General features: G+C 41.0%; 1 protein-coding gene across 1 annotated transcript in view; it reads right to left on the bottom strand.

The window, feature by feature from the left end:
* CEP95 (centrosomal protein 95) overlaps positions 1-20,752 on the bottom strand; it is a 36,455-nt gene extending 15,703 nt beyond the window's left edge. The window contains exons 1-5 of the mRNA XM_052658299.1: positions 20,625-20,752; positions 18,945-19,073; positions 17,296-17,403; positions 10,371-10,476; positions 8,901-9,016 (exon numbers count right to left, since the gene is read on the bottom strand). Coding sequence (XP_052514259.1) covers positions 8,901-9,016; positions 10,371-10,476; positions 17,296-17,403; positions 18,945-19,073; positions 20,625-20,643 — 478 coding nt within the window. The 5' untranslated portion in view covers positions 20,644-20,752. The remainder of the gene's footprint in view (positions 1-8,900; positions 9,017-10,370; positions 10,477-17,295; positions 17,404-18,944; positions 19,074-20,624) is intronic.
* Positions 20,753-21,375: the final 623 nt, after the last annotated feature.

Here is a 21,375-nt window from a genome sequence, read left to right as displayed (position 1 = left end):
AAAGCAAACCCAGGCCTTACAGAGGCCTCACCACCGCTTCCCCAACTCAAGTCACAGAGCAGCCTGCCTCGGCCAGGTTTGCATCATGATGAGATCCTTCTGTGTATCTTATTACAAGGTGCTTAGGAAGGGATTTCTCCTTACTCACAGAAAAGGAATAAGGAAGGGAGGATGGCCAAGACGCCAGAGTACAAAGAATCTGAACTCACTTCTTCTCATGGGCACACCAAAACCACAACCATCTGCTGAACAACAGTTGATGAAAAAGATAGGAACCTACCAAAAAAGATCTCCTATTACTAAAGACATCAAAAAGGAACCACAGCGAGATGGTAGGAGGGGCAGACTTGCAATAAAGTCAAGTCCGATACCCCAAGGTATGGTGGGTGACCACAAACTGGAGAATAATTACATTGCAGAGGTTCTCCCAAAGGAGTGAGCTCCCTGGCCTGAAGGTCCTGCACTGGGAAGATGAGCCCTCAGAACATCTGGCTTTGAAGGCAAGTGGTGATTACTTTTAGGAGTCCAAAGGGCTGCAGGAAAGAAATTTCATTCTTAAAGGGCACACACAAAATCTCTATTCTGGGACTGGGAACAGAAGCAGTAATTTGAGAGGAGCCTAGGCCAGACCCACTTCCTGAACTCAAGAGTCTCCTGGTGAGACAGGTGGCAGCGGCAGCTCACCCCGGGCACAAAGACACTAGTGGCAGCTGTTGTGAGGAACTCCTGCCACGTGGACCTTGGTGCTGGCCAGCATCACTGTGGAATCCTACCTCTAGCTTATTGGCCCCAAGACCTGGCCCTATCCAAAGCCTGTAGGTACCAGTGCTGGGACACCTCAGGCCAAGCAACTGAGCAGGGACACAGCCCCACCCATCAGCTGATAGGCTGCCTTAAGACCCCCTGAACTTCACCCACCAGTGGGCATGCAGCAGTTCCAAGACCTAGATCCGCTGGCCCTGGCCTCGCAGGAGCCTGCTCTAGCCTCTGGACCAGTTTCTCCCACCAGGGGACAGACATCAGACGCAAGAAAACTAGTCCTGCAGTAGGCCAGACCCCTCACTGCGACAGCTGGGCCCTGGCCCTGGCCACTAGCAGGCCAGCACAAGCTTCAGGACACCCCAGACCCTGTACCCAACTGTGTCAGGAACTGTCCACACCCAGCAATCAGACACCAGCTCTGGGACCCCTGGGCTCTGCAACCAGACTCCAAGACCTGCTCTGCCCATGTATAGGGCAGCACTAAGCCAGGATCTGGCTTTACCCACCAACCAGCAGGAAACAGCTCTGCAGGCTTCAAGGGTCTGATTCCACCCACCACTGAGCCAGCACTAGCCCTGGGGGTCTCTGAGGTTACACAGTTAGCCATCTTCTGACCAGCCAACCAGCAGCTGGCAGCCTCTGCACAAGGCAAGGCCTGGCAACCAACTGGACCAAGGGCCAACCAAGTGTACCAAACAGCCCACCACAACCAAAGGCCCAATGCAGTCCTCATAGAGACAACTGCTAGAGCATACAGCTCAGGTGACGAGAGGGGGACATGTTGCTGGGATGCATAAGGCATTTCCAACAAAAAGCCACTTCTTCAGTAGGGAAACATAATCAATGTACCAGATACATAAAAATAAAAACAGCAACTTAGGCGGTGACAGAACATGTTCCAGACAAAGCAACAAGGTAAAACCTCAGAAGGACTAAGTGAAGTGGAGACAGAAGATCTACCAGAGAAGGGAGCTCAGGGTAGTGACTGTGTAAGATGATCAAAGAACTCGAGAGAACAACAGCTGCACAGAATGAGAAGCTACAAATTTTTAACAAAGAGAAAATAAAGAGCAAAACAGAAATGAAGAATACAATATCCGAAATGAAAAATACACTGAAAGGAATTAAAAATAGACTAAATGATATAGAGGAATGGATCAGCCAGCTAGAAGAGAGTAGTGGAAATCAGGGGCACTGAATGAATTTTTGAAAATGATAAGAAATGACATTTTATATAGATTTCTAGCACAGTTTCATGTGTACTAACAGTCCCATTGTACAGGTTCCAGAAGAGAGAGAACAAGGAGCTGATAACATATTTTAGGACATAATAACTGAAAACTTCCCTCACCGGGAAAGGAACAGATATCCAAGTCCAGGAAGTGCAGGAAGTCCCACATTACAAGACAACTCTAGTTCTAAGGGTAAAAATTTAAAACTGCTCTTGTTACTAAAAGCAACAAGGGAGAAGAAACAAGGGGATTCCCTCAAGGATGTGTGCTGACTTCTCAGGAGAAACTCTGAAGGCCAGAAGCGAGTGACAGGCTATATTTAAAGTGATGAAAGGGAAAAACCTACAACCAGGAACACTTTACCCAGAAAGACTCTCATTCAGATTTGATGGCAAGATCAAAAGCCTTACAGACAAGCAAAAACTAAGAGTTCAGCATCACCAAACCAGTTTTACAACAAATGTTACAGGAACTCCTCTGAATGAAAAAAAAAAGGCTATAAGTAGAAACATGAAAATTATGAAATGAAAATGTTCATTGGTACAGGCAGCCACACAGAAAAGGTAGGAAATCACCCACACACAAAGCTAATAAGGTTAGAAGACAAAAGTAGCAAAATCATGAATATCCACAATAAGGAACTGTTGTTTAGTTGCCAAGTCATGTCCAACTCTTTTGCGCCCCCATGGACTGTAGCCTGCCAGGCTCCTCTGTCCATGGAATTTCCCAGGTAGGAATACTGGACTGGGTTGCTATTTCCTTCTCCAGGGAATCTTCCTAACCCAGAGGTCGAACCTGTATCTCCTGCACTGGCAGGTGGATTCTTTACCACTTAGCCAGCAGGGAACCCCAGTTAAGGGATCCACAAAATAATTAGATATACAATATAAAATCAAAAACAATAACTGTGAGGGGAGGCGTGTACAAATGCAGGGCTGTTAAAAAGGACTTGAAAGTGAGAGATCAGCAACTTAAAACAATCATGTATATATACAGACTGAAATTAATCTGTGAGAAAACAAAAAATACAGTAAGACTGTCTCTTCAATAAGTGGTGCTGAGAAAACTGGACAGCTACATATTAATCAATGAAACTAGAACATTTTCCCACACCATATACAAAAATAAACTCAAAATGGATTATAGGTCAAAATATAAGACCAAAACCATAAAACTCCTAGAAGGAAATATAGGGAGAACCCTTTTTGAAACAATCATACCAATACCTTTTTGGATCTATCTCCTAAAGCAAAGGAAATAAAACCAAAAATAAACAAATGAAAGTGAAACAAATGAGACCTAGTTAGACTTAAAAGCTCTGCACAGCAAAGAAAACCATCACAAAAAGACAATCTTTAAAATCAGAAAACATCTGCTAATGAGATGACTGATAAGGGGTTAATATCCAAAGTATATAAATAGCTCATACAACTCAACATAAAAAACACAAACCCCAATTTAAAAATGGGCAGAAAACCTGGATAGACATTTTCCCAAAGAACACATACAATAGCCACAGGTACATGTAGAGACTCTCAATACTGCTAATCAGAGAAATGCAAATTAAAACCACAATGAGATTATCACCTCACACTTGTCAGAATGGCTTATCAAAAAGACCACAGATAACAAACGTCAGTGGAGATGTGGAGAAAAGGGAACCCTTGTACACTGCTGGTGGGAATGTAAATTGGTGCAGCGACTGCGGAGAACAATGCCGCAGCTTTTCAAAAAGCTAAAAACAGAACTACCATACGACCCAGCACCTCCACTTTTGCTATATATTCAAAATAAAAGAGAACACTAATTTGAAAAGACACGTGCACCCCAATGTTCAGAGCAGCAGTATTTCTAATCACCAAGATAAGGAAGCAACCTGTGTCCATTAACGGATGGATAGAAAAAACATGGTTTATGTACACACACGCTGGAATACTACTCAGTCATAAAAAAGAATGAAAAATTTTGCTATTTACAACAACATGAATGGACTTTGAGGGCATTATGCTAAGTGAAGTAAGTTAGAGAAAGACAAATACTATATATGAGATCACTTATGTGTGGAATCTACAAAATAAAAGCAGTGAATGTAACAGAAAGGAAATAAACTCACAGATACAGAGAATAAACTAATGGTTACCAGTGGAGAGAGGGACACGATGGGGATGGGGGTTAAGAAGTACAAACTATTATATATAAAATAAAGCTACAAGGATATATCATACAACACAGGAAATACAGCCAGTATTTTATAACTGCGTGTTCAGTCACTCAGTTGTGTCCTGACTTTGTGACCCCATGGACTGTAGCCCGCCAGGCTCCTCTGTCCATGGGATTCTCCAGGCAGGAATACTAGAGTTGATTGCCATGCCCTCCTCCAGGGGATCTTCCCCACCCAGGGATCAAGCCCGGGTCTCCCACACTGCAGGTGGATTCTTTACCATCTGAGCCACCAGGGAAGACCTATAAAAACTACAAATGGAGTATAAAATTTAAAAATTGTGAATCATGATGTTGTATACCTGACACTTATATAATATTGTATGTTAATTGTATCTCAATTTTTAAAAAGGTTTAAGAAAAAATACTGTTGTATACTTCAAAGTTGCTAATAGAGTGAATCGTAAAAGTTCTCATTACAAGAAAAAGTTGGTAAGTTTTAGGTAACGAATGTTAATTAGACATACAGACTTAAATTGAAGAAAGTAGGGAAAACCACTAGACCTTTCAAGTATGACCTAAATCAAATCTGTTATGATTATACAGTGGAAGTGACAAATAGATTCAAGGGATTAGACCTGATAGACAGAGAGCCTGAAGAGCTATGTATGAAGGTTCGTAACACTGTACAGGAGGCAGGGGTCAAAACCATCCCCAAGAGAAAGAAATGCAAAAAGGCCAAATGGTAGTCTGAGGAGGCCTCACAAATAGCTGAGAAGAGAAGAGAAGAGAAGTGAAAGGCAAAGGAGAAAAGGAAAGATATACCCATCTGAATGCAGAGGTCCAAAGAACAGCTAGGAGAGATAAAAAAGCCTTAGGTGAAAAATGCACAGAAATAGAGGAAAACAACAGAATGGGAAAGACTAGAGATCTCTTCAAGAGAATTAGAGCTACCAAGGGAACATTTCATGCAAAGATGGGCTCGATTAAGGACAGAAATGATCTGGACCTAACAGAAGCAGAAGATATTTAAGAAGAGGTGACAAGAATACACAGAACTGTACAAAAAAGGTCTTAATGACCAAGATAACCATGATGATGTGATCACTCACCTAGAGTCAGACATCCTGGAGTGTGAAGTAAAGTGGGCCTTAGGAAGCATTACTACAAAGTTAGTGGAGGTGATGGAATTCCAGCTGAACTACTTCAAATCCTAAGATGATGCTGTTAAAGTGCTGCACTCAGTATGCCAGCAAATTTGGAAAACTCAGTAGTGGGCATAGGACTGGAAAAGGTCAGTTTTTATTCCCATTCCAAAGAAGGGCAATGCAAAAGAATGTTCAGACTACCACACAATTGCACTCATTTCACATGCTAGCAAAGTAATGCTCAAAATCCTTCAAGCTAGGCTCAATTTTAGAAAAGGTTTAAAAATACTTTTTTTCAGTATGTGAACGAAGAACTTCCAGATATTCAAGTTGCATTTAGAAAAGGCAGAGGAACCAGAGATCAAACTGCCAACATCTGCTGGATCATAGAAAAAGGGAATTCCAGAAAAATACCTACTTCTGCTTCACTGACTATGCTAAAATCTTTGACTATGTGGATCACAACAAACTGGAAAATTCTTAATGAGATGGGAATACCAGACCACCTTACCTGCCTTCTGAGAAACCTGTATGCAAGTTAAGAAGCAACAGTTAGAACTGGACACGGAACAACAAACTGGTTCAAGACTGGGAAAGGAGTACGTCGTACGTCAAGTCTGGATATTGTCACCCTGCTTATTTAACTTACACGCAGTGTACATCATGTGAAATATCAGGCTGGATGAAGCTCAAGCTGGAATCAAGACTGCCAGGAGAAATAGCAACAACCTCAGATATGCAGACGACACCACCCTAATGGCAGAAAGCAAAGAGGAACTAAAGAGCCTCTTGATGAAAGTGAAAGAGGAGAGTGAAAAAGCTGGCTTAAAACTCAACATTCAAAAAACTAAGATCATGGCATTTGGTCCCATCACCTCATGGCAAATAGATGCGGAAAAAAATGGAAACAGTGACAGAATATTTTTTGGGGTTCCAAAATCACCGTGGACGGTGATTGCAGCCATGAAATTAAAAAACACTTGCTCCTTGGAAGAAAAGTTATGACAAACCTAAGACAGTGCATTAAAAAGCAGAGACATTACTTTGCTGACAAAGGTACATCTAGTCAAAGCTATGGTTTTTCTAGGAGTCACGTATGGATGTGAGAATTGGTCCATTAAGAAGGCTGCATGCCGAAAATTGATGCTTTCCAATTGTGATGGTGGAGAAGACTGAGAGTCCCTTGGACAGCAAGGAGATCAAACCAGTCAAACCTAAAGGAAACCAACCCTGAATATTCACTGGAAGGACTGATGCTGAAGCGCCAATAAATTTGGCCACTTGATGCAAAGAACTGATTCACTGGAAAAGACCCTGATGCTGGGAAAGACTGAGGGCAGGAAAAGAAGGGGGCGACAGAGGACAAGATGGTTGGATGGGATCACTGATCAATGGACATGAGTGTGAGCCGACTCGAGGAGACGGTGAAGGACAGGGAAGCCAGGCATGCTGCAGTCCGTGGGGTCACAGAGTCTGACACGACTGAGTGACTGAACAACAAGACACACTGTGGTATTCTTTTTGCAATATACACAAATAAAGAATCATACTGTATACCTGTATAATAATATGTCCATTATACTGCAATAAGACTTACAATCTGGGAATTAAAGTCTGAATTAGATGCCTAAGAATGTATATGATGACATTAATCTAATGACTTAAACCAATGTAAAAAGAAGCCACCATATGATATCAAACCCAAACACCTCAGCCTGGCTTTTCTCTCAACCTTTTCTTTTTCCGTTGAATTGCGTTTCATCTGAAAAGCTAAAATCTGAAAACAAGTAATTCACTTTTTATAGATACAACCTTTCTACATGCACTGGCTATCACAGAATACCATTTCTAAAGCCACCATCCCTTTCATCCAACTCTCTGCCTTGAAGAAACCTTCTTGCATTACCTACACTTGACTCTGGTATTCTGCTCCTTTGCCCATAGTGGCAAGTGTACGTCTATGGCCTACTGTCTGACCCCCCAGGCTCAGGCTCTTTGAACACAATTCCTTGGAAAGGTGAGTCTATTCTTTGGGATTAAGAGTACTGACGTGCAGGATTTCAGAGATGCTTTTGTTGAATTCTCTATCTTCACACTGGAAGAAACGGGCTCAGAAAAGAGAAGGGACTTGTCCTAAGTCACACAGCCAGTACGGTGTCTGGAAGAGAATGTGGGCCCCTTGACTGCCATAATTTAATGTACTTCATTCAACTCTACCATTCCTGTTCTTCAACTCCAAAAAATACTTACTGTGGGCCTGATGTTTTCCTAATTTGGGGGATACTAAGACAAACATGAAAAATTTTATTATACACTTCACTTATTTGTCTTATTTACTGACTGCCCCCACCAGTGGAATATACGTGCTGCGAGGGAAGGGAGTTGTGTGTTTGGCACCGCATCACCATTGCCTGGCACAGGGAAGGCACCGAACAAATACTGACTGAATGTGTATGAGGTGGCTGCTGTCCCTGCAATTCAGTTTACATAACGTCGAACTCGAAAGTGACTGTGCAATGTTGAGAATGGTGTTAGTGAAATAAGGCAAGGAGACCCCACTGTGGGAATACAGAGCCTCAGAGGCCAGGCTTTGTACAGAGTGAGTCTGCCAGGGACAAAGAGGAAGAGTATCCCAACAAAAGAAACTATATGGTGTTCCCTGCTGGCCTAACGGTTAGGATTCCGGGCTGTCACTCCTGCAGCCCAGGTTCAACCCCTGGTCAGGGAACTGAGATTCCCTCAAGCTGTGTAGCACAGCCAGAAAAAAAAAAAACTTGTTTGGCCAAAAAGTCTGTCCGAGTTTTTCTGTACCATCTTATGTAAAAACCCAAATTAATTTTTCAGCCAACTCAATATATGATGACAAGAAAAGAGCAAGACAAGCAGAACAGAAGTGGGATGGCTGGAGCATGGCGAGGTGAGAGGCTCGAAACAGGCCTGTATTAGCAGCAGACTGTCGGAAATGCGGCCTGAGCCTGGGAGAAAAACTGCCTCTGGATGTACAGACTTGGTTGAAGCTCGGAGAGAAATGAGTCACCCGGCTTGGAAAACTATGCTTAGTGGGTATTCTGAATGTGACTAAACTGTGAAGCTGCACCCAGGATTTTCTTCCTAGGGTATCAAGTCCCACATGTGCACTCACGCGTGCTAAGTCTCTTCAGTCGTGTCCGATTCTTTGTGACCCTAGGGACTACAGCCCACCAGGCTCCTCTGTCCATGGTCTCCAGGCAAGAATACTGGAGAGGCTTGCCATGCCCTCCTCCAAGGGATCTTCCAGACCCAGGGATCGGACCCACATCTCCAGTGTCTCCTGCATTGGCAGGCGGCTTTTTCACCACTACTGCCACTTGGGAAGCCGCACATATTACATGACAAACTTACATACACCTATTTGCCCGTGCACCTGGGACTCCCACTTGACTCATTTTGGACGACTGTTCATATTTAGTGTGTAATGGTAGTATTCTGGAATTTCAATTCTGATATTCAGTTAGGGCTCTCTATTCTTCTCAACTTTTAAAAACCCCTAAGTATAACGATTTACATTTTCATAGTTGTATGCTGAATAATAACTGATATTTAAAGTTTAATTACTCACCATTACTTCTTAGAGAAAAGGTGTGTGCTGTGTCTCCAAGTCTAATTACTTCACCAGTGGATTCTGCTTCATCTCCATCCCAAGAGGAGCCCAATGCCCCAGACGATAAGGAACACCTGAAAGAGTTTCCTCACTTACTCATGGCCTGGCCTGACCACAAGGGCCCTTCCAGAGAGGATCCCGAGAACTGCTTCAAGCAGCCTGCCTACGAATGCTCAGACTGGTCATCACTATGTGAGGAAAAAGGGAACATTCCCTTTTGCTGCCTATCTGATATATGTATGGTGGGAAAAGCAGTGTATAAAGTGTCAAGGATTAAATGTATAAGAGAAGACACACGGAGAACAATAAATACTGGATACTTTAGGGGTGTGAAGGGAATCTGGGTAGGATATTAAATTTGTATTAAACATCCTTCTATTGTTTTACTTTTGCACTTGTGTATTTTTTAATCTAATAATGAAAAATTAAGTCAAATTTATTTTCTGATAGTCTTCTTTAGACACATTTTCCACAATGTGCTGTATTTACATAAGAAGGCTTTGCTTGTGCTTTTCAAACTGACAGACTCCACAAAATAAATGATAATCAGATATTTTAAAAAAAAATCTTAGTATGATATTCAACCTCTACTTAGCAGAAGTATAATCAAGCCTGTTACAACATTACATTTTGCCGATGAAACTCTGGCATTTAATAGGCAACAATACCGGTGGACGACCACTAGTGCAGTCACCCAGCACTTTTATACTGCTGGTGGGCATCCAACATTTGCAGCCTTTTGGGAAAGTAATGTGGCAACTCTGAATCACCCTATATCATTCATAGTCTTTGACTTTGAATACAGCTTAAATATATGAGAAGAGGAGAAAAATTAAAGTATGTATTACCTTAAAAAATAAATATATATTTAAAAAACGACCTCTACTGAAGAGGAGTGATTTAGTAAATTATGATGCACCCATTCACACAGTATGTTATACAGTGATTAAAAATCATTATTGTTTATCAAGTTAGGAAAAGATGTGTTAAACTTTAAAATTTAGGAAACAAACTTATACAGACAATATGACTAAATCTCAAAAGAAAAATACAGTTTTTTTAAAAAAAAGACTAAATTACAACAAAATGTTAATAAGCAGTTATTTAGTTCTGAATGATACAGTTCATCTTATTCTTTGTTTTTTGCTTCTTTTTTACTCCAAGTACTTTCCAAGTATTCTGCAAGGAACATAAATTACTTCGGTGATCAAGGGAATGTTTTAAATTAAGTAGGCGGTTAATGTTGAGATTATACATAGCTCAAGGTGCTTAAGACTCTCTCAGGGAGGTTTAAAACACAAGAAGTTAGTAAAATTCACATTAGCTTTGTTTTTTGCTGCCATTCTGGTATACTGTGTGCAATTTTAACTCTTAGTAGAAGGAAAAGCATAATGTGTTTTGATTAAATTCACAGACATTGAGAGCTACCTCTCAAAAGAAACTCTTTTCCATGATGATGTGGATTCTTTAGTATTTTCTCGATCTTCCAAAGGGTCTCCTCGATGGGATTCTTTAGAACCCTGTCCAGTTTCACCTGTTTGGAACAGATAAAAACAATACCAAAAAAAAAAACAAACCACCCCAGGTTAAAAAAAGAAAAAACAAGTTAATGCAATTATTTCTCTACAGGGCAAGCATAGAGCTAAGGACAGCAAAACACCCTCAACCCCTTACTGGTCAACTAGGTACCTGTGAGAGTGAAGCAGGAGCCAAATCATTACTTGCAATGAGCATGCACTACCTGGGCAACAAAGAAGCAACACAAGCGCTGCTTTCTAAGCAGAGTCTACGATTGCACTAGCAATGTTTTCTTCTTTAAGCTAGGTGGTAGGTTCATGCATTCTTCATACCTCTCTATCTGTAAGGGATGTATGAGGCAAAATGACTAGGGTGTAGCGTCAGAAAACCTGACTGAGTCAGCCTAACTCAAGCTCCCAGACAGTCGTGCCCTAACCAAAGAGAAAGACCACATTAGGGCGTGGGTGAAATTTTCCTTAAGACTATCAATCTTGGGAATTCCCTGGTGATCCAGTGGTTAAGACTCTGCACTTCTCACTTCTGCAGGGGCTCATCCCTGGCCGGGAAACTAGGATCCCACATGCCATACCGAGTGGCCAAAAAATGAGAAGACTATCAACCTTTTTTTCTACCCCAACATACTAGAGAAATACATTTTCACAGTGGCAGTAACTAAGGGAGTGATTCTAGGAGGTATGTGGGTGAAATCTCCTATTTCAGACCTACCCGTCTGCATATTCTCATCCCACTTCTTACTTTTTTTCTATTTCTATATTCACCAAACAACATTTTAACAACATTAGTCAATATTCATTGTGTAGTAACTCTGGGCTAGGCTCAGTACTAAACCATTTATGTGTATCTATTAACCTTTCCTACAACCATGAAAGAATTTCCGATGGAGAAAACTGCAGCTTAGAAAGGTTCAGTCATACATGAGGGTGGAAATTTAGTCATACAGTGGGCAGCAGCACCGAGTCCACAGTTTGCCTTCAAATTCCTCGTTCTTCAGTGGTAAACGATAATGCCAGCTCAGAAGAAACTGCCCTATACCTGACTTGACTAGTAATAAATATTTCCTGTTATTAATTGGCATTTTGAGATTCTGATCAGCTCCAGGTAATACTGCTGTATAAATCTGGACCTGCAAAGTTGAGGACCAGACTTCAGAATACATTCTCCAACTCTGTGAGAGCAACTCCCTCCTAGCAGCACTAAGCTCACCATAGCCTCCTGACCTCCCCGGGAAGATTCCCCACTCAGCATTTCATTTTTCACTAGCCTCACATATAAGTATCTCTCAGTTCTGTCCTCCTCTCCATCCCCATTATCATCCCCCACTACCTGTAATCAAGTACTATGTCATAAAAACTGCCGTCTCTAGAATGTTTCAAATCAATCAATCTACAGAAGTTTTCTTCCTCTTACTTTTGCTGCTAAAATGACTAGAAAACCATAGAGCATTGAAATACCTATGGCAGCCTTGAATTAGGTCAGGTTTTTTTTTGCATGTCATTCACTCCCTCCCAATTCTGTTACACTTTTTATCGTATGTACTTATGGCACTCTCCCTAACTTGAGTATAGCTTTGAGAGCAATAAATATGGCATGCAGCTTTGACTCTTCCCAGTGTTCCTAGGTTGATATTTAACATATTAATATATTACACACTCTTAAGTTTTTTGAAATTAAAATAAAAACAAATATAGAGTATGGGGTATCCTTCAAACTTTCCTTCTAGGCCTTATCTCTATATGCTTTTAAATCTTTTCAGCAACAAGGATAAAAGATAGAAAACTATCTCTAAAAAATTTAAGACTAATTTCAGATGTTATAATCATGGCATAGTTATCAGCATCAACAATATGAGAATTAAGAAATCATGAGCCTGCCCCCATTTTTTGTCTTCATTTGTACTAGACGTTATATAAGTTGCTGCTGCTGCTCCTGCTGCTAAGTCGCTTCAGTCGTGTCTGACTCTGTGCGACCCCATGGACGGCAGCAAACCAGGCTCCCCTGTCCCCGGGATTCTCCAGGCATGAACACTGGAGTGGGTTGCCATTTCCTTCTCCAATGCATGAGAGTGAAAAGTGAAAGTGAGGTTGCTCAGTCGTGGCTGACTCTTAGCGACCCCATGAACTGCAGCCCACCAGGCTCCGCCATCCATTAGGATTTTCCAGGCAAGAGTACTGGAGTGGGGTGCCATTGCCTTCTCCAATATCAATTGCTATGGCTGCTAAAACCTGGTTTTGGATAACTTCACAATAGCAAACCTATTCTGAGTCATATATTATTCACTGTATATTAATGTTTTTGTTGTTCAGTCAACTCAGTTGTGTCCGACTCTATGCGACCCCATGGACTACAGCATGCCAGGCTTGCCTGTCCTTCACCATCTCCTGGAGCTGGTTCAAACTCATGTCCATTGAGTCGGTGATGCCATCCAACCACCTCATCCTCTGTTGTCCCCTTCTCCTCCTGCCTTCAGTCTTTCTCAGCGTCAGGGGCTTTTCAAATAAGGTCGCTCTTCGTATCAGGTAGCCAAAGTACTGGAGCTTCAGCTTCAGCACCAGTCCTTCCAATGAACATTCAGGACTGATTTCCTTTAAGATTGACTGGCTTGATCTCCTTGCAGCCCAAGGGACTCTCAAGAGTCTTCTCCAACACCACAGTTCAAAAGCATCAATCCTTTAGCACTCAGCCTTCTTTATGGTCCAACTCCCACATCCATACATGACTGCTGGAAAAACCATAGTTTTGACTACTTGAACCTCTGTTGGCAAAGTAACGTCTCAGCTTTTTAATATGCTGTCTGGATTGGTCATAGCTTTTCTTCCAAGGAGCAAGCATCTTTTAATTTCATGGCTATAGTCACTATCTGCAGTGATTTTGAAACCCAAGAAAATAAAGTCTGTCAATGTTTCCATTGTTTCTCCATCTATCTGCCATAAAGTGATGAGACAGGATGCCATGACCTTCATTTTTTTGAATGTTGAGTTTTAAGCCAGCTTTTTCACTCTCCTCTTTCACTTTCATCAAGAGGCTCTTTAGTTCCTCTTCACTTTCTGCCATAAGTATGGTGTTATCTGCATATCTGAGGTTACTGATCTTTCTCCTGGCAATCTTCATTCCAGCTTGTGCTTCATCCAGCCCAGCATTTTGCATGATGTACTCTGAATATAAGTTAAATAAGCCGGGCGACAATATACAGCCTGATGCACTCCTTTTCCAATCTGGAGCCAGTCCACTGTTCCATGTCCAGTTCTAACTGTTGCTTCTTGACCTGCATACAGGTTTCTCAGCAGGCAGGAGAAACCTGTATGCACTTCTGTATTGTTTATTGATCAGTCCAAATTGGTAAGACATATAGGTTCTTTTTTTTTCATTGATAAGTAACAGTGCATGAAAACCTCTAAGCACTTGTTTTATAAAAAATTTATTTTATATTATTTGGCTACATTAGGTCTTAGTTGTGGCACCTGGGATTTTTCAATCTTCAGTGCAGCCTGTGGGATCTAGTTCTCTGACCAGGGATCAAACCCAGGCCCCTGTATTGAGAGTACAGAGTCTTAGCCACTTAACTATCAAGGAAGTCCCTAACTGTCTTCTGTAGTATTTCTTCAGGATAAATCCCTAGAAATGGGATTTATGGAGTCAAAGATTATGAATAACTCCTATCCACTAGTGATACAGTTTAAATATAACCAGAACACTTTTGGAAAATATTAATAATACAGCAATAAAAAACCATAAAATCAAAATTTCACACAACAAAGTGTGATAATTTGGGGAACTGAATTACCTGAAGAGTAAAATAAAAAATATTCAAGCTGTCACAAACCTAGGTGTAGGATGAAGACAGAAACATACCAACTCTTCCTGTTGATGCCTTGGCAATATCCAAATTTACACAAAAATGGCAGTTCTGACATGGGAATTACTGAGTAAGGAATTTCATGTAATAATAGGACAATAAGCAATTTTAACTAGATTTAGCTTCCTATTATATATTAACTTTAAAGTAATTTACAAGCAATACCCAAGTTGACAAAGCACGTGATGATTAGATAAGAGTTTTCAACCACTTCAACAGTGAGAACTGAAATTTAATTTACAATTAAATTCGTCAGATACAGTGTATTAGTGATTCTAATTCCTAAGGACAAAAATAGGCAAAAAGATAAAAGATAAAAAGGGAGATAACAGAATATAAAAAAGCCAAATTTTATTCTTAAACTTACTCTTCTCGTGAGATGTTTCACTGATGTGTTCTGTAAGATACTCCAGCAACCCATCAAATATTTCTAGAAGATTCTTAATAGATTCTTTATCTCCTCTCACTATATTTTCTCCTGAACACAGAATACAGAGCTATTAAAAAAAATTAACCAAGAAATTGAAAGCCTCATGATTTTGAAATGGATATACCAGTGTAAAAATATTGTTCAGGACACAGGATTATAAATTAACCCAAAACAAAAAATAACAGTATAAATATTAAAAATATCAATTTCCTGATACTTGATTATATTTGAAAAAGGTAGTCCTGAACATTATGGGTGGTAATTCATTGGCACAGCCCTTCATTTATGAAGAAGCAAAATAAGTGAATTTCATCCTGTAAGATTTACACTGAAGTATAAAGCAATTAAGCTGAATTTTACTAGCCTGGTGAATATGGGATGATGGTGGCATGCCTTGTTCTGAAGACAACAGCAGTAGAGAACATAAAACAAAAACAAACTTCAGATACCTTCATCAGGAATTCCTAATTTTTAAAACTGGTTAACTCCTATTCACTTACTACATGTTATACCATTTTTTAATTAAAAACTGAGCCGGTTCCCTGCATATAAAACTCCTTTTAATCTCACCTTACCCCCAGCTCTCCAGCCTTACCTTCCATTATACCAACTTAATACCTAGAAACTAACTAACATTTAAACTAACTGTTTAAAGTCTCCAGCACAGTACCTGGCTCAAATAGATTTTAAATAAATGTTAAGTTGAAATGTTGACAAGAAATGGGCTGCAAAAGCATGAAAAATTGACATGTTTAATGTCACCTAAAATGGACTCTGAGCAACCTGAGGTATGGCTGGAACTTAAAACTCCTGACACACTTGGGCTGTCCTTTGGGAGATTAGATTTGGCATGAATTCAAACAAGTATGGAGAGGCAGAGTGGAAATTTGATATTTGAGATAATCCAATCATTCATAACCTTAGTCATGATGCAGAAAAAAACCCAAAAAAAACTAAACCAGGAATTTGATGTTTTACAACACTCCAATAAAGACAGTCAATGTTAGGTTTTTTTTCTGTTTAAAACAAATAAACAGAAATCTTAAGCCCTATGTTTTGTTTTGTTTTTAAGCCCTGTGTTTTCTGGCTTAACAAGATACACAAGCATACCCCAAGGACATATCCAAGACTTCTGGTTTCCAGCATGGGGAGCATACTCTGCCAACCCAGCAACAAGACTATCTGCCAGGAAGCAGTGCTTCAGCGTGTAGGAGAAACTGCTTTAAACAGCACACAAGAAGTAAAAAGCTGCTTTGCAGTCTACTGAAGGAGGTAAGCAGTTTTGCAACTTTCTGTGGGGTGGATATGAGTTGTTAGAGGCAACTGCACACACCAGAAGTTCTATAAGCAGACACAATCTTGGTATACGGTATGTTTAAATAGTAAATACAAATACCAAAAATTGCCCAATTGGCAGAGAAAGCCATTTCCAAAGAACAGGGAAGTCCCCGCATTATCCCTCAAAATGAATTTTCCCCAAACTAATTTACCACACTTACTCACCTTGAACTACACTAAAAAACTTAAGGCCAGTATTTCTGTAAAATTTTGCTCTTATCACTACCAAAATAAGATATAAATGTCCCATCCTGACTAAGATGTATCTCTTTTAACGACTGTAAAAGGATGAAACAGTATACACTTTCTCTTAGTGATTCAGGTATAGTTTCAAGTCTCCAAAATTTCCTCTGTTCATTAGGTTGAAATAATTTACTGAAATAACCCTCATTTTCTATCTACCAAAACAGAGATTTACAAATGAATTTGTTATGTTTGGCTTTTGAATATAAGTATGGATACTGTTTCGGAAAAAGGCTGAAAAACAATTTACAGTTTTATTCCAAATAGGTAATACATTCATATGGTTCAAAATTTTTAAAGTGTAAAAGATATAAAATGAAAACTCTCATCCCACCTTTGTCCAGTTTATCTCATTGGAGGCAATCAGAATTAATTTTCTTACATGTACTTCTAGAGAGTCCTTCTGCATTCAATCAGCTGCATATAACTTCTGAATTTGTTTTTACAAATAATAGCATATTCTGCAAATCAGCATTATAACTACATCGTTTCTTTCTCATACAATATATATTAGAGATCATTTCATTAATATGGAACATTTTATTGATCTATAAAGAGCAATAAATAATAATATCAATTATCTTTGATAGCTATAGAGTAGTTCCCTATAAGGAGCTATAGTAATTTATTTAACCTGTCCCTATTAATGGACACTCAGGTGTTTCTAATTTTTAGTTACTACAAACAGAATGGTAACTATAAAGTAGTAACAACAACAAAACACAGTTGAAATTACCAGCTAGGATTCTGAGACCTATCCCAAACTCAATGTATGACTCTCCTGGAAAAGCTTTTAAGGATGTTGTCTTAACTATACCAGTGAATTGTCTTGGTTCAGTCTTGTTTGGTCTATTTCACAACCTTACTCATTTGGTAAAACAAGGCCAAGTTCTATCCAACAAAATATTTTAGTAAAATACAAAATTATCCGATGATTAATACATACCAACCTGTTATGTGAGACAGGCTGACCTGTAGGTAATCCAAAGCTAGCGAATCAATCACTGCTTGTACATTGTGAGCTTCATCCTCTTGATTCCTGGGAATAGCTATGAGATCTGTGGGGAAAAAACTATGTAATTTTGCACCCTATGCAAGTCCAAGTTTTCATCTACCTGTCTCTGACCAGGCCTCTGAGCTCTGCCCAGAGTGGGCTGTAACATACAGATAAACAGAACCTGAATTCCACAAAGTGGAATCTTTATTGGTTGAATATATAGTCAATCAACAAATATATGGAGAAGGAAATGGCAACCAACTCCAGTGGGCAGAGGAGCCTGGTTGGCTACAGTCCATGGGGTCGCAGAGAGTCAGACACAACTGGGCGACTAACACACACACATACACAACACATATATGAACATGCTCCATAATAAGTGCCATGCTAAACAAAGCTAAATAGATCCATAAATTCAAGGAGATACTATTACTCTAACGAGAGAGAACCCGTGAGTTGGGACTTTAACCCATAACCCCAGGCTGCTTTCCATGAGAGGGAAAAAACCCATAACAGGTGTGAAAGGAGGATTCATATATGTGCTGTTAAAGCAAGCTATTGGGAATTACTGGCATAAAGGCTTTTAAGATCAGTATAGATCAGAGCAGAAAGATCTTAATAACAACTTAAATTTGGAGTTTCTCCTCTTGTATTGAGGAAGATAACTGTCTTGGGGAAAGATGAAATAAGTATTTTAAAAGACTGATTCAATAACTACATGCCCAAATGGCAACCCACTCTAGTACTCTTGCCTGGAAAATCCCATGGTAGACTATAGTCCATGGGGTTGCAAAAAGTCAGACACGACTGAGCGACTTCACTTCACTTCTGTACTGTAAGAGACTAGTAATAAAGATACCAGCTGGAGGCTATCCCATTATTCCAGGAAGTGATGAGGGCACTGACTCACAACAATGGATCGAAGAGAGATTGTACAGAGCTTTAGTGCTTAATAGTTATAAACAATACAAAGATAGAGAAGCAGCAGAGCAATCTCTGGATAAGCACTCTGAGATACTCAACCAGGAACACAGCACAAACAATTCTTATCCATAACATTGGTTAAATACCAAGACTCAACAAGTCTTCAAATTCAATTTTAGAACCCACGCTTCCCTCGTGGCTCAGACGGTAAAGTATCTGCCCGCAACGCAGGCGACCAGGATTCGATCCCTGGGTTGGGAAGATCCCCTGAAGAAGGAAATGGCAACCCACTCCAGTATTCTTGCCTGGAGCATCCCATGGACAGAGGAGCCTCGTAGGTTACAGTCCATGGGGTCGCAAAGAGTCGGACACGAATGCGTGACTTCCCTTTCTTTCTTTCACTTTCTTAGAACCCATGCAGGTACGTTTACAGAGAAGGTGTGACTTTCACATGACATTATGAATGATTAAACCAGTTGATGACCAAGGCAGTTACTATAAGTGGGTCTCCTAAGATATTTATTAAGGCAATGAATGCTATTATTTAGATAAAAACAAGATACAAAGAGAAATCTCAAGACTTTATATATAAGATCTACCTAAAAAGCACTAGAAACATCTGGCTTAAGATATAGACACTATATAGACACTATTATTCCTGCTTTTAAGCATTCTTACCTGGTACCTTTTCTCCCAAAATGGATTGATAAAGAGCAATAAAAACATTAGCATCACAGTCTTCTAGTTCTCGAATCCTCAGGTGTATGTGACATTTCAAAAGAAGATTATTGGCAATAGTTATCCACTCTGTTGGGAAAGGAGGGAAAAGATTAGTCTAACTAACACTAGGAAAAAATCAAACACATTTCTTTAAAAAATAACCTCCACAAACACAGACGCTAAATTCAATAGAAGATAAGGAATCTGATTGTTAGAGAATTTCGAAGACCCTCCTAGGTGATTTTTTTTTCAATTAAAAATAATTTTTTTGGCTACACCCTACAGTATAAGGGATCTTAAATCCCTTAACAAGGATCACACCTGCATCCTCTGCACTGGAAGGTGGAGCCCTAACCACTGAACTAGGGGTGATTTTTGAAAAGCTGTATGTAATTTCTTGGGATGACTTCCAAAAAGCTCTAATTTCAATTTAGTCAAAACTATGATGCAAATTCAATTTTCACTGCTGCAACCTAAAATCCTAAGTTACTTACCATAGGTCTCATTTTACTAACCATAGGTAGATGTTTTTTCAACACATTTACAAGTAAACAGGATGTCACAAACAAGACAGTTTATTAATGATAAATCTCAGGCTACTAGAAACTAATTAATGGATGCTGCTTCAAATTCCCTATAGCATTAGTCATGTTTTTAACGTAATTATCTTGTGCAAGTTGGAATTTCTCTGCTGCCCAAATAGGTGGTGATTAATCTAGCCTGTGAAGAACTAGAGTAATGGCACCAACACTACTGGATTTGTTAGTTCTATTTTTAATTATACTTGACGTATATGAAAACAGACATGGGAAATTCATAAAAACGCCTTTAAATTCAGAGCTAGCACATTACTAACCCTATCGAAGTTTCCTGTGTATCACCCCTCCGTTGGGATTAGCCAAATTATTTCAAGGGCTTCTCAACCAAAGGTAATGTAGCAAACCTGAACATTTGTTCCCTGAAATAATTGGCGATTAAGGGGCAAGTTCTTTTATTGTGCACGTTATCTTCAGCATGTTCTAGAAATAAACGTGTATGTGTGGGCGTGTCAAGGCACCTTAACTCCCTCTCCCAGTGCCCATTACTTACAGCAGATCAAACCATGACAACTGGTTTGAACGCTGTCTTGGAAAAAAAGGATGAAAGCGTCCTAGACAACCCAATCAACTCTCTTTTCAAAAACTGCGCTACAGAAAGCCGGTAACCGTAGAAAGCACTGAAGCGGGAAAATCCACCACTATTCCGCTTTGGGATGACAACAATAGATTTTTAGAGTGCTAATACTCAGCCTCAGGCTCCGCAGTGCAGGAGCAGAGGGCACACTCCCTAGAAAATACCAGTCTAGGGAAAGACACTTTCTGATCATTTACAGCCAACATGCTCGCGTGCTGCGGGCCTCGCCGCAGGGCCCTTGTCTCCCCTCCCCAAATCAGGCTCGACAACTTCGAATGCGCCAGGGAGCGGGACTAAGAAGCCCCAGCCAGAGAACCCGCCAACTACGACCGGGTTGTCTCACGAGCCCCGCCGGCAACCCACACCCACCCGAAGCCTCAAGATAAGATGGGGAGGGGTGTTCAGGACTTGGACTGAAAGGGGACTTGAGCCCACACACAAACGGGGCTCCACGCAGAGACTCACCAGCCTCTGAGCCGGCCATGTCGCGGAGGCAAGTCGCCGCCGGACTCCTAGCCGGGCGCGCGCGGGACGGCGTCCTGAAAGGGCCGCACGGCGCAGAACCAGCGCTGACAGGAGAGGAAGCAAACGAAAGTGCCGGGAAGGGGTGAGGTGAAGGAGGGAGGGACGTTAAAACGGCTTCTCGCTGCTGATTGGTCACCGCGGGAGTACTTCCTTTGGCGGCACGTGCCGAGGTGGCGGTTTGCGAGCTCTAGATACCATTTTTCACCAGCCACATCCCGCTCAGGGGTCCTGGGGTGGGTGGGTTTGACAGTTCGGGTCACCCAACAGCCCCGGCCGATTTCCCGAGGGCATTAGCACGGCACTTCCGGTGAGCTATTTCGTCTTGTACTCCTCCGCCGACGCCAACTGGGGAAGTAGTGCGTCCCGCTCACTCGGCGGGCGGGGCAGCCACGTGACAATGTCAGGCTCCGCCTTCCTGTCGCCCCTAGTAATGGGTGTAAAGGCTCTTTGGAGACGTAAACATCTTCAAGGGGACCGAGGGAGTTGACCTGGGCTGGACATTTTATTGTCTGGGCTAGACCTGGAAAAGGGCGCAGTGGTTTCCCTGAAGTGTGAAAGACCAGAAAAAAGTGAAGTCAAGAGAGTGCAGGCTGAGGCATCCCAGTGGAGGACCGCGGGGTGGGGGCGGGTCCTATCCTTGAAAGGGGCGAAAAGTCGGCAAAGGGCCCGGGGGGAGGGGCGAGAAAATGGC

This window comes from Budorcas taxicolor, chromosome 19 (genome assembly GCF_023091745.1).
Source record: "Budorcas taxicolor isolate Tak-1 chromosome 19, Takin1.1, whole genome shotgun sequence".
In the NCBI taxonomy this organism is placed as follows: Eukaryota; Metazoa; Chordata; class Mammalia; order Artiodactyla; family Bovidae; genus Budorcas; species Budorcas taxicolor.
The sequence above is the reverse complement of the archived record's forward strand: the minus strand, read 5'-3'. Positions and strand labels throughout refer to the sequence as shown.